Source organism: Dasypus novemcinctus, chromosome 7, assembly GCF_030445035.2.
Source record: "Dasypus novemcinctus isolate mDasNov1 chromosome 7, mDasNov1.1.hap2, whole genome shotgun sequence".
NCBI classification, from domain to species: Eukaryota; Metazoa; Chordata; class Mammalia; order Cingulata; family Dasypodidae; genus Dasypus; species Dasypus novemcinctus.
The window spans coordinates 75,324,533-75,338,962 of record NC_080679.1 but is presented as its reverse complement, the minus strand read 5'-3'; the positions used below and the strand labels follow the sequence as shown (position 1 = coordinate 75,338,962).

General features: G+C 40.5%; 1 protein-coding gene across 13 annotated transcripts in view; it reads left to right on the top strand.

Moving 5' to 3' along the window:
* The window catches only part of RAPGEF4 (Rap guanine nucleotide exchange factor 4), a 339,975-nt gene that overhangs the window by 236,468 nt on the left and 89,077 nt on the right, over window positions 1-14,430 (top strand). For 10 of the 13 annotated variants that reach the window (XM_004476786.5, XM_004476785.4, XM_058300635.2 and 7 more), the window contains 3 exons: window positions 8,969-9,022; window positions 9,339-9,445; window positions 14,007-14,128. In XM_004476786.5, coding sequence (XP_004476843.1) covers window positions 8,969-9,022; window positions 9,339-9,445; window positions 14,007-14,128 — 283 coding nt within the window. The remainder of the gene's footprint in view (window positions 1-8,968; window positions 9,023-9,338; window positions 9,446-14,006; window positions 14,129-14,430) is intronic. The other 3 variants (XM_012518928.4, XM_071216292.1, XM_004476791.5) reach the window with 1 other exon arrangement.

The following is a 14,430-nucleotide window of genomic DNA, read 5'->3' as shown; positions in this document are numbered from 1 at the left end:
GCCTCCACCTACCATATGGGAGGATCTGGGTTCAATCTCTGGGGACTCCTGGTGAAAAAAAAAAGAAAGCATGCCTGTGTGGCAAGGCAATACCTGCACAGTGAGCCATGTGCCCACACAGTGAGCCGAGTGCTTGGGCAGCAAGTCAAGTGCCCATGTGAGTGCCCACAAGGCAAGCTGAGTACCCATGTGGTGAGCCAAGTGCCCAAATGAGTGCCTGCTTGGTGAGCCAAGTGCCCACATAGCGAGCCGAGTGCCCATGTGATTACCTGCATGGTAAGCCAGTGCCTATGTGGCGAGCCAGTGCCCGTGTGGCAAGCTGAGTGCCTGCGCAGCAAGCTGAGGGTGCCTGCACACTGAGCCAGTGCCTGTGGACATAAGTCATGCAGCAAGATGATGATGCAACAAAAGAGAGATGAAGGGGAGAATCAAGGTAAAGCATAGCAGAGACCAGGAAATGAGGTGACACAGTTGACAGGGAACATCTCTGCATGTCAGAGGTTCCCCCTATGGAATCCCAGTGACTCCTAGAGGAGAAAGACGAGAAGAGAAGACAAAAAGAGAAAAAAATACAGAAGATCACACAGCAAATGGACACAGACAGCAAAAAGAGTGGGGAGGGGGGAGTGGAAGGGGTGGGAAAAAAGTGTATACTGAGTACTGCTGTGTGCCAAGAGCTAGGGGATAGCAGAGTGAGCAAAATAAAGTCCTTGCCTTCATGGAGCTTATGCTTTGGAGGAGAAGAAAGATAAGAAATAAATGTATCAAGTAGTGATAGTGAAAGTACCAGATATGGGGTAGTGGTACTGCTGTATCTAGGATGGGTAGAGCAGTCTTCTCTGAGGTGGATTTAACCAGAGGCATGAGGGAAGTGAGGGTGTGATTCAGGGGCATACCTGGGGAGAGTGTGTCCAGGCAGAAGGAAGAGTGAGAGCAGACTGAGGGGGAAAGAGCATAGAGATCAGAAGTAGCAAGGAGTCAGGGAAAGCCATTGGAGGGTTTCAGGTAACTGACCCACATTTTTATAGCATCATTCTGGCTATTGGGTTGAGAATGGTGGTTGGGGGCAAGGATGGAAGCATGCAGATCTCTTAGGACATCATCACAACCTCCAGACAAGAGATGATTGAGACTTGGACAAGGAACGTGTGTTTTTGAGCACTTGAAACATGGCTAATGAGATAAGAAACTGAGTTTTAAATTTTGGTTAATTTAACATTAAATGGCTACATGTGCTAGAGACTACTATATTGGACAGCATGGTTCTAGAGGTCTTAGAAGAATATCATTATGTCTTTTATTTCCTCTGTCATGTTAGCACATTATAGGCAGATAGGCAGTGCCTAATAAGTAATTCATGGATGAATGACTAGATTTTTTTTTCCTTTGGCTTCTTCTACCCCTAAAATACCTATGAGTCTATGCAAATAAGATAAATGTTTCACTCTCATCTTGCTTGCCTTGTTTCTGACAAGATATCTACTGTAATTTTTATGTTTCTTCCTCTAAGTAAGGTAATTTTTCCCAGCTTCTTTCAAGATTTTGTTTTTGATTTCAGCAGTTTGAATATTACATACCTAGATGTAGATTTTTTGGTATTTATAGTTCTTAGAATTTTCTGTGCTTAGTTTGGTGTCTGTCTGTCATTTATTTTGGGATTTCTATGGTTTTGTGTCTGCCATTAATTTTGGAAAATTCTCAGCCATTATTGTTTCACATATTTCTTCTGCTCCATTCTGTTTTTTCTTCTGGTATTCCAATTATGTATATGCCATACATTTGAAAATCTCCCATGATTCTTGGATATTCCAGGTGGGTTTTTTGTTGTTGTTGTTATTTTTTTCTTGGGCATTTCATTTGGTAGACTTCTTTCAACTTTTGCCATGTCCATTCAACTGGTGATCCCATCAAAGTCATTCTTCAATTCTATTGTTGTTTTTTTTAAATAGCATTTCCTTTTGAGTCTTTCTCAGAGTTTCCATCTCTTTGCTTATATTACCTGTCTGCTTTTGCATATTGTCTACTTTTTCCTTATTGATATGGAAACACATTAATCACAGTTATTTTAAATTTCCTATCTAGTAATTCCAAAATCTGTGTCATATTTGAGTCTAGTTCCAGTGCTTGCTTTATCTCTTCAAATTGGTTTTTTTTTTTCCTTGCTCTTTTAGTTTCCTAGGCTGCTGAAAGCAAATACCAGAACAGGTTGACTTAAACAATGGTAATTTATTGACTTACATTTTTGAGTCAGGGAAAATGTCCAAATCAAGGCATCATCAAGGCGATGCTTTCTTCCCAAGACTGTGCCTGCCTGTGATCGTTGGTCCCTCGTCCACGTGGCAAGGCAATGGCTGCATCACCTGGTCTCTCCCATCTCTTCTGGGTTTTGTTTATTTCAGTTTCTTGCTTTCTTGGCTTTCTCGCTTTTTGTCTGAATTTCATTTTCTTATAAAGGACTGCAGTAAAAAGAATAAGTCCCAGCCTGGCTGAAGTCTGCCACACCCCAACTGAAGTAGCCTCATCCAAAGGCACTACTTACGATGGGTTTACACCCACGGGAATGGATTAGATTTAAGAACAGGTTTTTCTGGGGTACATAGCTCCAAACTACCACACTTGCCTTTTAGCATGCCTTAGGATTTTTTTCTTGAAATCTAGACAGGTTGTATCAGGTAATAAGAACTGAGGTAAATAGGCTTTTAGGGTAAAGATTTACTTTAATCTGGCCAGGAGTCAGGCTGTGTTTAATGTTTATTGTAGCTGTAGGTTCCAGTGGCTTCAAAGTCCCCTGGGGACCTTGTTTTGGTCCACCCTGGCATCTTTGGGCTTCCCTAAGAATTCCCCCTCAGATGGATTCTGTATCTTGTAACTCTTTGAGCTATAACCCACCATTTTTATACCGGAGACTTATTGGTGTTATAAGAGGTAGGGGAAGGAAGTGTTCTATAATCTTACAATTAAGTATCAGTCTTTTAGTGGGCCTGTGTCCCCAGGGTTTCTCAGCTTCTTAGGAAGGCTAGAGGGGCCTGGAGTTCCCATATGGGATAAGCCTCTGGTTCTCTTGGTAAGCGGACCACTTTTATTCTCGTTTTATTCACTCTTATTCAGTGGTTCATCTTCCCCTCCCCCTGCCTGAGATCTATCTTGACTCCTGAGAACCTGGTGGGCTCCTAGGAGCAAAACCCACAAACATGAGGGCTGTCCCTCCCACCCCAAACTGCCCTACTGGTGTTTCTTACTCTCAGGATAGTCCACACTCAGCCTCCAGCAATTCACCACCATTATTTACGTGTTCCTGCCAGTTTATAGCTCCAGCATCCTTTGCTCCAAGTCACCATCTCTCAGCTCTGAGTCTCTGGATTTGCCTTTCTCTTCAGATTCGGAGGTAGCAGTTTTCCCCTACAACCTCAGTTCTCTGATGCTTCCAAGAAAAATTATTGATATTTAGTTTTTTCAGCTTTTTCTTGTTGTAAAGATTGAAATGGAAAATTCCAAGTTCTTTATTTATGTGTTGGAGCTGAAACTAGAAGTCTATAAGTCACTTTTCAACTAAGAAAGACTTTTAAAAAAGAAAAAAGATGGAAGCTGAAAAGTCTACAGATGATTTTTTCCATTAAACAGTGGAAAAACTTACCTAGTTATTTAGGAGTGATGAAATATTTTGCCTCCGAGTCTGACTTGGTCCTTAGTTTAATTTCATCCATTACCAAAGAGCGATGATGCTGATGATTATTATCAAAATGAGACAAACATTTTTCAAGACCTTCGTTGTTTTTTGCAAAATGCCAAAACAAGGACATGTAACTCCTAAAAGATATTATTTTCACTGAAATAAGAAAGGGGTGGGGGCTCAAATCCAAAATGTTTTAGCATTTATTTGTTGACTCACATCTTCTCACTAATTGTTTAACCGATAGAAGTTTTGTTTCCCCAGTAAGATCAAAAGCTCATTTAGACCAGGTATTATATGAGAATCTTCTTCATAAGCCTGGCATGTTGCTTTGTACACAAAAGGCCTTCATTAAATATCAAACCAAATTGGATGTGGACCTTCATGACTTTTCATTCCACTGGGTTGCCAGAGTTCTGTTTCTCTCTTGGCTCAAAGTGTTGCTCCTTTTAAAGGCTTCTGTGAGCAAATACTTGAGAAAAAGAATTACCCCCTTTCAAAAGGGTCTGAATATGGTTTTTCATGAGGCCTATTACTGTGCCATATACTTCTTTATAATCTACCGTGGAGTTATTGTGCACCTTGTAATGGAGGCTAAATTCTTATTTTTCATCACCTGATTAGTATTTCTGAATTGCCTCTGGTGCCAAAAGGAATATTTTCCCTTACTGTTTCTCCTTTTCAGTAGTAATATAAACATAAGAAATAAGCAGAAGAATGCATCTCCTCTCCAGAAACAAACAAAAACCAATTACAGTCAATCCTGAGGGAAATCTTCATTGGAAAAAGCCAAGAAAGAGAGGCGAGAAAGCTGAATACCTCTGCCTTTATCTGTCCTCTTTGCCTAGCTTTCAGGAGCATACTCTCACAGCCCAGTTTCGTTTTTTTTTTTTCATGCCCAGGTGGGAAAGGAGAATTTTTATCCTCAACAAGTTATGAGATGTGTGAAATTTAACGAGAGAGGTTCTTTCTGAAGGCTTGTTTGTGACGTGTTTTGGGGCTGTTGGTCAAAACATAGGGCAGCTCCAGAAAGAAATCCCACAAGGAGCGATGAAATCTGCCTGATTTAGTCTGATTTAGTCCTTACTTCAATTTCATCTTGTCAGCACCAAAGAGTGATGATATCGGTGATAATTATTACAAAAATGAGACATTCATTTCCGAGATGTTGGCTGTATTGTTCCAAAGCGCCAAAACAAGGGGGTGCAACTCTTAAAAATATATCATTTTCACTAAAAAGTTGAATGTTATTCTCCCCACTTTGTAGATTTTCTTATCTGTTGATTTATTGACTCATTTTCTCACTTACTATTTGACACAAGGAAGCCCCACTCTACAATACTCCACAGCCCTTCCTTGCCTCCAGCCCTACGCCAAGAATGTCGGGGAGGAGGTGGACTGCGAGGTAGTGAGAGGGGGCTGGGTGGATGTGGCAGCCTTGCCCCGCTGTGCAGCCACTGCTGTGCCAGTCCTGGCCGTTTGCCCTCTGCTCAACTATTTGCCCTTCCTGTGCTCTGCAGTGCTTTGCAGGGCGCTGACCTCTGTCCACTGTGTTTCCCAGGCGCCTCTGTCAGCTGGCTCCTGATGGAGACTGGAAGCGGGAGGGTCTCACCCTGGGCAGCGGGCAGTGCCTCCAGCAGGACCAGTGCCTCTGCTCTTGGGCGACTGTGGATGCTTCCACTAGGAGACCTGGCCTGTCTCTGGAAATGTGCCTTTTCCCTCTGTCCCCTACCAGAGAGCTTCCTGCCATTGCTATAACATCGGAGTTGCCTCACAGTTACCTATTTGGTTTCTCAGCTCTTCCACCACCTATGAAGCGATTTCCCGGTAATTAACTTTCCTCTGTGTAAACACTCTGAGTGTTTTCTACTTTCATGGTTGGACTTTACCTGATATCCCTGTCCTGTCATATTTGTCTTAGCTGGGATAGGGCAGTTCCTCAATGCCAAATACGTTGTTGTTACAAAGTGGCTTCTTAAAATTAATTCAGACCAAGCATGATACATGGAGCTAATTTGTTAGCTCAGTATAGAGCTTTATGAATATTTATTGCTAGATCAGGTTTGATAGCTGATAGCCCAAAAGGACTTAGATGTGCTCTGCTCAATGAACTTTAATCAAACAGAATGCAAAGTCTTCCAAAGGGTGAGTAGAGATGTCTCTAGAAGAAAAGTACAGATGCAGTGGGGTCATTGTACCTGCAGCTCAGGTGCTGGGGTGAGAAAGACCTGGATTCAACTCAGCTCTCCTGTCATAAACTGTGAGCTTAGGCAAATCTCTGTATGTCTCTCACCTTAATTTTTGCGGTAAAAAAGAATGGGAGTAATGATAAGGTAAGAAGATAGCTTATATAAAGGATCATAGGTAGAAAAACACATGTAAAGGGCCTCATGTGGAAGTCCCTAGGCTTGCTTTAAGGCTGCTTTTCTTGCTTTGAGTCTCACTAATATTACCATGCTTCTTCTTTCTCTATTCTATATAACCTAATAATTTATAAAATGAAATAATTTTCCTTATTTCTCTCTAACACTGCTGAAGTAAAATTTTCAAAAGGGACTTTATCAAAAACCGGGGGAAACCAAAAGGGAAAAAAATAAACAGATACAAAAGCCGTAAAGCCATGCTTTTAAGGTAGGAGTGCCTGAGCATGCGCTGGCCAGTGACTTGGCTTGCAGGGACTCTTCTGTTGCAGATGCTCTCTGTCTCACAACAGATGGCATCTAGGCACCAATGGTTTTCTTAGAACATAGGATCTTGCTTAACTGAATAGAGTGTCCCCTTCAAAGACAAATTCTTATTCCCCCCAAATAAAACTTTCCCAGCTTTCCCTCTGTTCTTTGGAGGTTTTATTTTAAAAAGGGCACCATCCCTTTCTCAAAGCATCCATTCATCGTGTTACCTCTAAACCTAAAATCTTTGAGACAGAGAAAGTTCTGAGAAAGCTGCCTTTCAACACATTAAACAGCCTCTTGGTCCTGGAAATGGCACTAGGATTAGCTGGCTAAAAGACAACCTGGTGTACATTTCCTCCTTTAGAAGCTGTGAATCAAAGGGAAAAATCTGGTTGAAGCTTAATGCTTCCTCCTGCTTTTGTAATACTTTCTTTCCAGGGTTCCAGGGAACCAAAAAGAGGGCTTCCCAACAAGATAAACTAACTGAGGGACCCTTTATTCATATTTTGTCAAAAATATATCCATTTCTACAGAAAATAAAAAGTGATATTGTCTTCAAATAATGTTTCATTGCATCTATCAAAAAATAAACATCCACCAGTAATCCTGGAAGACGTGGGCATCTTGTTGACCTCCAGCTCAGCTGGTTTCTCAAAGACCACTGCAAAGTGAAACCAGCTTTTCCTAAGAAATGAAAGGTTACCTCAGAAGCAAATCCCACATCCTTATACTCTAGACTACATAGATTTGTACATCTTTCCTCCAAGACAGGAAGAAGAAATGATTCTCCACTTTACTTTTGAGAACAACCAAAGGCTTTTACAATTTGGACCCATAACCAGGCACAGCCATGGACACATCAGCCAACCTGTCTAATGTAGAGGCGGGTCTCATGAATCCTGGGAGCTCACACCTCGGAAACCAGCACCATGTTTCCACTGCACATTCCCAGGGACACCACAGAATGTTCCCTGTCTTCTTTGAGGAGGTGGTGCAAACACAGGACCCCAGTGAGCTCAGGGTCTTTCTCTCATCAACAGTTCCACCTCAAGGGGGATGTGCTGTTACACGACAAAGTCAGCCTCTGTTTAAGGCTACCATTGAATTGGACCAGGTTACATTCCTTGGTCTATGTTGGATGTAAACAGTATGCTGCTAAAAATACTGTCATATTGTTTGACAGCTGTGCTCTAGTGATTTCAAGACACTTACCCCTTACCAATTTATTTTCACTGTAATGGCTTCTATTTGAGAAAACTAAAGTTTTTATAATAAAGGATAATAAACTCTGTATTAGTTATCTGTGACTAATTTGCTTATTTGCTGTAACAACCACAAACTTAGTGGCTTAAAACAACACAAATATATTACCTCATAGTTCTGGAGTTCAGAAGTCTGAAATCAGTCTCAAAGGGCTAAAATCGAAATGTCAGCAGGGCTGTGTTCCTTCTGAAGACTCTAGGAGAGCCTTGGTTTCCTTGACTTTTCCAGATTCCAGAAGCTGCCCTCATTCCTCGGCTTGGCCCCTCTACAAAAGCCAGCAATATCGGCTGAGTCCCCATGCTACCATCTGCCTGGTTCTGACTCTTCTGCCTCTCTCTCCCCTCTTAGGTGTCCTTATGATTACAGTGGCCTACCTGAATAATCCAGAATAATCTCCCAGTTTAAGATCCTTAACTTAATCACATCTGCAAACTTCCTTTTGCCATGTAAGGTAGTAGACAGGCTTTGGAATTAGGTCACAGACCATCTTTGGAGCACAATTACTCTGCCTTCCACAGTCTCATAAGTAAACTCAGTATCTTCTCCTACTTTCTGGAAGTGATATAAATAATGAAACATTGATGGTTCTACCACCATCTTTGACTGCATGTATCTTTCTCTGTCATTTGGAAATGCCATTACCAGATATTTCAGAGAAAGCAAGCTATGGAGTTTCAGTAGGACAAGGGAGCTGAACTTACCTGTGTAGAAAGTAACTTCTCTGGGATTTGGTGCCTTCCACTGAAGAACGTGATAGGAGTGTGGCTTTATCTAGATCCTAGAGCTGTTCTTTCAGTCACAGAATCGTGAGAGCACTATTCTACTGCATAAACGGAAGAGAAAGTGTGCTACCTGCCCCTAGGTTCTAGGAACTTGTGTGCATACAACCCCCAGCAAGCATCATTTACAAATTACAATTTTCTTTTTCAAAAAAATTCTAGAAAAAGAATCTTAACAGGGAGAGAATGAAATGACTCATTGCCGTTTCTCCCTATCTCCTGAGAAAGGCCATTTTAATCTGTTTATTATCTTGTTTTGCTTTTTCCACTTCTCAGATGTTTGTTATGTTTCTACTGCATATTTACTCCCTCCACATTTAACCTGCAAACATCTAATCATTCCTCTCTGTTTGATTTGTTCATCTTTTAATAATTTATATTTAAATTTTGGCAAATAGAATGGTCTAATTTTGCCCTTTGAATGCCCATGCATTCAAGTTCCTTAGGCAGATTTTATCTCTTGCTTTTTATATTTCTATTTTAAGTTTTATAAAATGGATGTTTCTTATTATCCCCCCAACCCATAATTTTCTTTAATGAACTTTTTGTTTAATTTTCTTTTGCTTTAACATTTTATTTTTCAGACACCTCTCATTGAACCTCACGTTCCTCTTCGTCCTGCTAACACCATTACCAAGGTAATGGAACATAGGTGGGTTGACACGCCATCAGAGCTAGCGTCTTAAGTAACCACCCAATGTGCTCCATATGTCAGAGCATCATATCAGGAAACCTCGGATACATTTTCTAGAGCCAGTAAATATTCAGTGTGTCTCAGTTCTCAATATAAAGCAGTGACATGTCACACAAGTGAACAATGTAAATGTATGAATGAGGTATGTTTTCAGAGCCTGAGTCAGATTGGAGAGTAATTTAAGGATTTGTCTAGTTTGTTTTCCTTCCATAAACTCTCCTTTTTTTCTCCTCCCCTCCTTCTACCTAATTAAAATCTAGGTCCCTTCAGAGAAGATCCTCAGGGCTGGAAAAATTTTACGGAATGCCATCCTCTCTCGAGCGCCTCATATGATAAGAGATAGAAAATACCACCTGAAGACATACAGGTATGTGCGTTCATTCCCAAGGCCATGGCCCCTCAGGGTCACGTTTAGTGCAGGTGGAATAAGCATTCTGCTCCTGGTTTTCCACGTAAGGGGTAGCACCTTTTATAATGTCTCCAGGTTTGGGAAGACCTAAGCATGCCTTTGGTCACTGCTTGACTGTGGCTGTTGAATTAGTTTTCATAGTTCCAGCAGTTACTCCTAAGTGAATTTGCTTGGACATTTGCTTAATTGTGATGAATGAAGAGAAGAAAATCTTTGTATTTCTGTTCATTAGTGTCTCTTAGAAAACTATTAGGCTTGGAACAGATTCAACTAACATTTACTGAGCACTTATTAATGGTTCAAGCCCTGTACCAGGCCACTCTCCATACTTACCTCGTTTCATCCATGTTAGGTAGGTGTGTGGCCATTTTTCAGATGACAAAACTGAGTCTCAGAGAGAGTAAACAGTTTTCCTTATCTAAGCCACAGAAGTCTAGTGAGTGGCAAAGCCAGTATTTGAACCAAGATTGGTTGATTCATTTATTCAATCATTCTACAAATTTCTTAAGTAGCTACTGGATGCCAGGTTATAAGCTTAGAGCAGTGAACAAAATATACAAACTCCTTTATGGAGCTTACTTTATAACAAAGGATTTCATTCTAGTCCACATATAGTAAGACATGCAACACTATATTGCATTTATACCATATAGAATAAAGATTCCTTATTATGGCTGTCATTGGAGACTAAATTTGACTGAAATCTGTGTGGCTGGCTCAACTTCCTGAGACGGCCAAATCTTGGTGGGATCAACTAAGGATTTGGTGCAATCCTTAACTACTTCTTTTGTTTGTTTGTTTGAGAAGTTGTAAGTTTATAGAAAAATTGTTTAGAAAACACGGAGTTCCCTTATACCCCACCCCCACCTGTTATTAATACATTGCATTACTCTGGTACCTTTGTTAAAACTGATGAAAGAATATTATTATAATTGTACTATTAACTATAGTTCATGGCTTACATTACATTTACTATTTGTGTTGTATAGTCCTATGGTTTATTATTTTTTTTAATTTTTATTCTAGCAATATATATACAACCTACAATTTCCCTTTTAAACCATATTGAAATATATAATGCAGTGCCATTAATTCTGTTCACAATGTTGTGCTATCATCACCACCACCCATACCAAAACATTTCCTTGATGGAAAATTCTGTACAATTTAAGCATTAACTCCCCATTCCCCACTCCTACCACGGGCCCTGGTAACTTGTATTCTGGTTTCTGACTATAAATTTGCTTATTCAATTTTTTTTAAATCAGTGGAGTTGTACAATATTTGTCCTTTTGTGTCTGACTTACTTCACACAAGGTGTCTTCAAGATTCATCCAGGTTGTCACATATAGCTAATCCTTAACTTTTGCACTGGAATAGTCAATATTATGGCATGCAAACCTTCACTCTCCCTTCTTGCATCCATAGTCCAGACACACCCTGTATCCTCTTTCAGCAATCAGGCAGGCCCACTTTCCTATTTAGCCTAGACATGACTTCAGAACTCATTAGACTTGTCATGAGCCAAAACATATTTGCCATCCCTGTACTTGTGGTTGATTCACATAAATTTGTAAGATGCAGTAAAAAGCCAGAATACAAAATTTACCATGAAGGATATTTGTATTTTTAGTGACTATCAACTGTGATAGAACTTGTTAAATTACATCTGGTTCACTCTAGAGCCAACGTTCTATAATATTCAGAGTATATGTTTCCCCAAGAGCCAGTCTTTTCCCAAGGGACAGAGATGGAAAAACACTGCTAGTTGTTCTTTGCATCACATTTCTATACTCCATGCAGGCCAATACTTCTGCTTGCGATGGTTATGATTATAAGACCAAAATTGACAATTTGTTACATTTATATCAGGCTCTTCTTGACAGAATGTAGGAAATGAGAATTGAGAAACACCTTAATCCTGTAAGTAGCATACTCCTGAATCACCTTTTAGGATAGATTTTCATCTTGCCCTTTTTTTATGTTATTTACTAGCTTTTGGGTGATTACATTTTGAATTCTTGTCATATAACCCTGGAAGTTGACTCTGTGGCCCCAACCCACTGCTATAATTTGAAGAAAAGTACAGGATAAAAAATAAATAAAAATAAAAAATTCACGCATCACGTGACCCCAGCGAAGAGTTCAACCTTTTTATCCCATTGCATGGATCTCAAATTCTCATATGCCTAAAGGATCTTTTTCTCTTTAAAATGTATTATTTTTTCTTTAATTTAAGATGTAATTATGCTTTCCCAAGTGTTGGCTTGCAATAGGGAAATTCCATTAAAATATGTCATGTTTGGTGACAAATAATGGAAACTAGAAGTCAGAAACCATAATCTATTTCTTGCTCCATAGAACCAAGATTTTTAAGTCCCTGAAATATAGGTGTTATGTGTATTCCACACCCTCTGACACATTATAATGATCTGTTGGTGATGACCAGAGGACTTAATTGGAAGCCAGAAAGATGATTCTTTTTTCAGCAGAAGGCTTTGAGTTCCTTTTCCCAGATCTTGTATTTCCCTGATTCATCCTCTTCCTTTCTCTCCCTCCTGCTCCTCACCCCATTATATTGCTGCTATAGTGTTAGTGGGTGAAAGTCTCCCCAGATGCAGATCGACTCAGTGGTCACCACACTAGAGGTCTGCCGTCAAGTCTAGGGAGCATTCATGGAGAGGAAACCCAGAGATTCTATCCGCTGTGAGTGGCACAGCTGTGTCTTTGTTGCGTATTCTGACTGCAGTACTCTCACACCCTGTAGAGGGACCAGGATGCTCTGGGATCTTATTGATTCTAAGTGCTCTTTTTAGTAAAGACAAGCCTTGAATTAAAACCCAAATGAAATCGATTTTTTTCACACTTTTGCAAGACTTGTCCCATAAATGAATTTCCAAATTAGAAGAGGAATATTTTGACAGGTCATATGTTTGGTTCAGAATGCATAATAATTAGGTGTTTTTTGCCTATTGATGCTCTGAATATGCAGGTCTAGACTTTAACAAGAACAGCCTAGAAATCTACCCTTTTTCAGTACTTCCTCCCTGTGAAATAATCTGGCATCAGGCTCAAATCAGGGCATCCCAGGAGCTCTAGTACAGGCATTCTTAACTAGGGGTCTGTGAGCTTGAATTGAAATTTTTTAAAAAAATTATTCTTCTGGGGACATGTTGGTGCGAGTGTGATCTGTTTATTAAATAACACATAGTATAGTATGGACTTAGTAATGGGTCTGTCGTTTTCACCTGATTGGCAAAAGGTCCATGGAACTAAAAAGGTTAAGAACCCCTACTTTAATAGATTTCAAGGTTTTTAAAATGACAGAACTGAAGGCCTTAGAAGCCGTCTTGTCTTACACCTTTATTTTACAGAAGAGGAAACCAAGAGCCAGGGAGTTGAAGCAATGTGCCCAAAGTACCTAGCTAAACATAGCAGACCTGGTGCTCTACCTAACATCTCCTACCAGTTACAGACTCTACCCACTGGTTTCTTTTCAGTTTCCTCTGTATCTTTCTCCAAGACCTCCTTGTAGAAAACTAGAATCTCAAAAGAGGCTCTGAAAGTGGCCCAGCACCATGAGTCTTCTCCACTTTAAACTAGAGTGGAGACCCGGGCTCGACCCAGTCTTAGCCCATGTCCTAGATACGGTGCCATCCTTAGAGGAGGTGAGGCAAGCAGTGACTCAGTCACAGCTGCAGGCAGCTCTGTGACTCCTGCCTTGTCCCATTACCCCTTGGGATTCATCCCTAGGACTTTAAGATGCTATTCCCTCCCTTGAATTCTCATGCCATGAACATATGCCCTCTCTCCCACCCTGAAGGTTTCAGAATTTCCAAATGTGTAAGTGTATATACTTACGTATTTCCTAAGTCATACATGTAGTTTGCCCATCCCTACCAACTTACCACAGAGGGCATCTTAGGGTTTAATGTGGGAATATACAGAAAGCATTTGGTCTCTTCAGGTGACAGGCTCTTTTGAAGAGGCAATCCTCATTACACAGAACTTTCTTCAAAGTGATTTGCATCTCTAATTACTTCTTTCTCCCAACACCCCTTGGAGGAAGATCAGTAGTATTACTGGAAAATATAAAGTGCTATATAATTTTGTATTTATACAGCAGCTTTCATGGAGTACCTCTGGAGGATCTCACAAACATTAACTCATTCCTCATGTGGGCCAGGTGAAAGTAGTCAATATTTTGCTTTTCCTTCATTTTACAGGGGTTTTCCTAAGATGAGGAGCTTTCTGGCTCTGCAATCAGCTTGCCAGATAATGCTCCCCGTCTTGTGGCACTTTGATTTCCCCTAGTGCTGCCACTGAAATGTTCTTTCATTTAGCCATTGCTTAAAGGTTCTTTCATGAGCCTGGTGGTTTTATTGGTTTAAGAGTTTGAGAACCTGAACTGTGGTGCTTTGTTTACAGTGAGTTGCCTTTTGGTGGAAGAGCTTTAAGCTCTTTGGAAGTTCTCTTCTTGAAAGCCATTTCCCATCCTTTTTGTCCCACCTTGCCTTAGACAATGCTGTGTGGGAACCGAACTGGTAGACTGGATGATGCAGCAGACGCCGTGTGTCCACTCCAGGACCCAAGCTGTTGGCATGTGGCAAGTCCTATTAGAAGATGGTGTTCTCAATCACGGTAAGATGAGCTGCATTCCCTGGAAAACCCTCAAGAAATTCTAAGTGAATTTCCCTGTGTAAGTTGTCACTGAATTCCCAAATGGACAAGGAAAGAATTATGATCCCTTTAGGGACCCACGGAGCAAGCATCTTCATTTAGCAATATACATGCAGCGAGTGGATGCTATTGATTGCTACGTTCCACCATTGTACCTTCCTAACTCAGGAGAATGTATGAAAGGAAAATGAAATTGCAACCCAAGTCCATCAGTTCCAATTATGTTTATTAGTTTGCATTCACGGTTCATTGATAGTGTGATT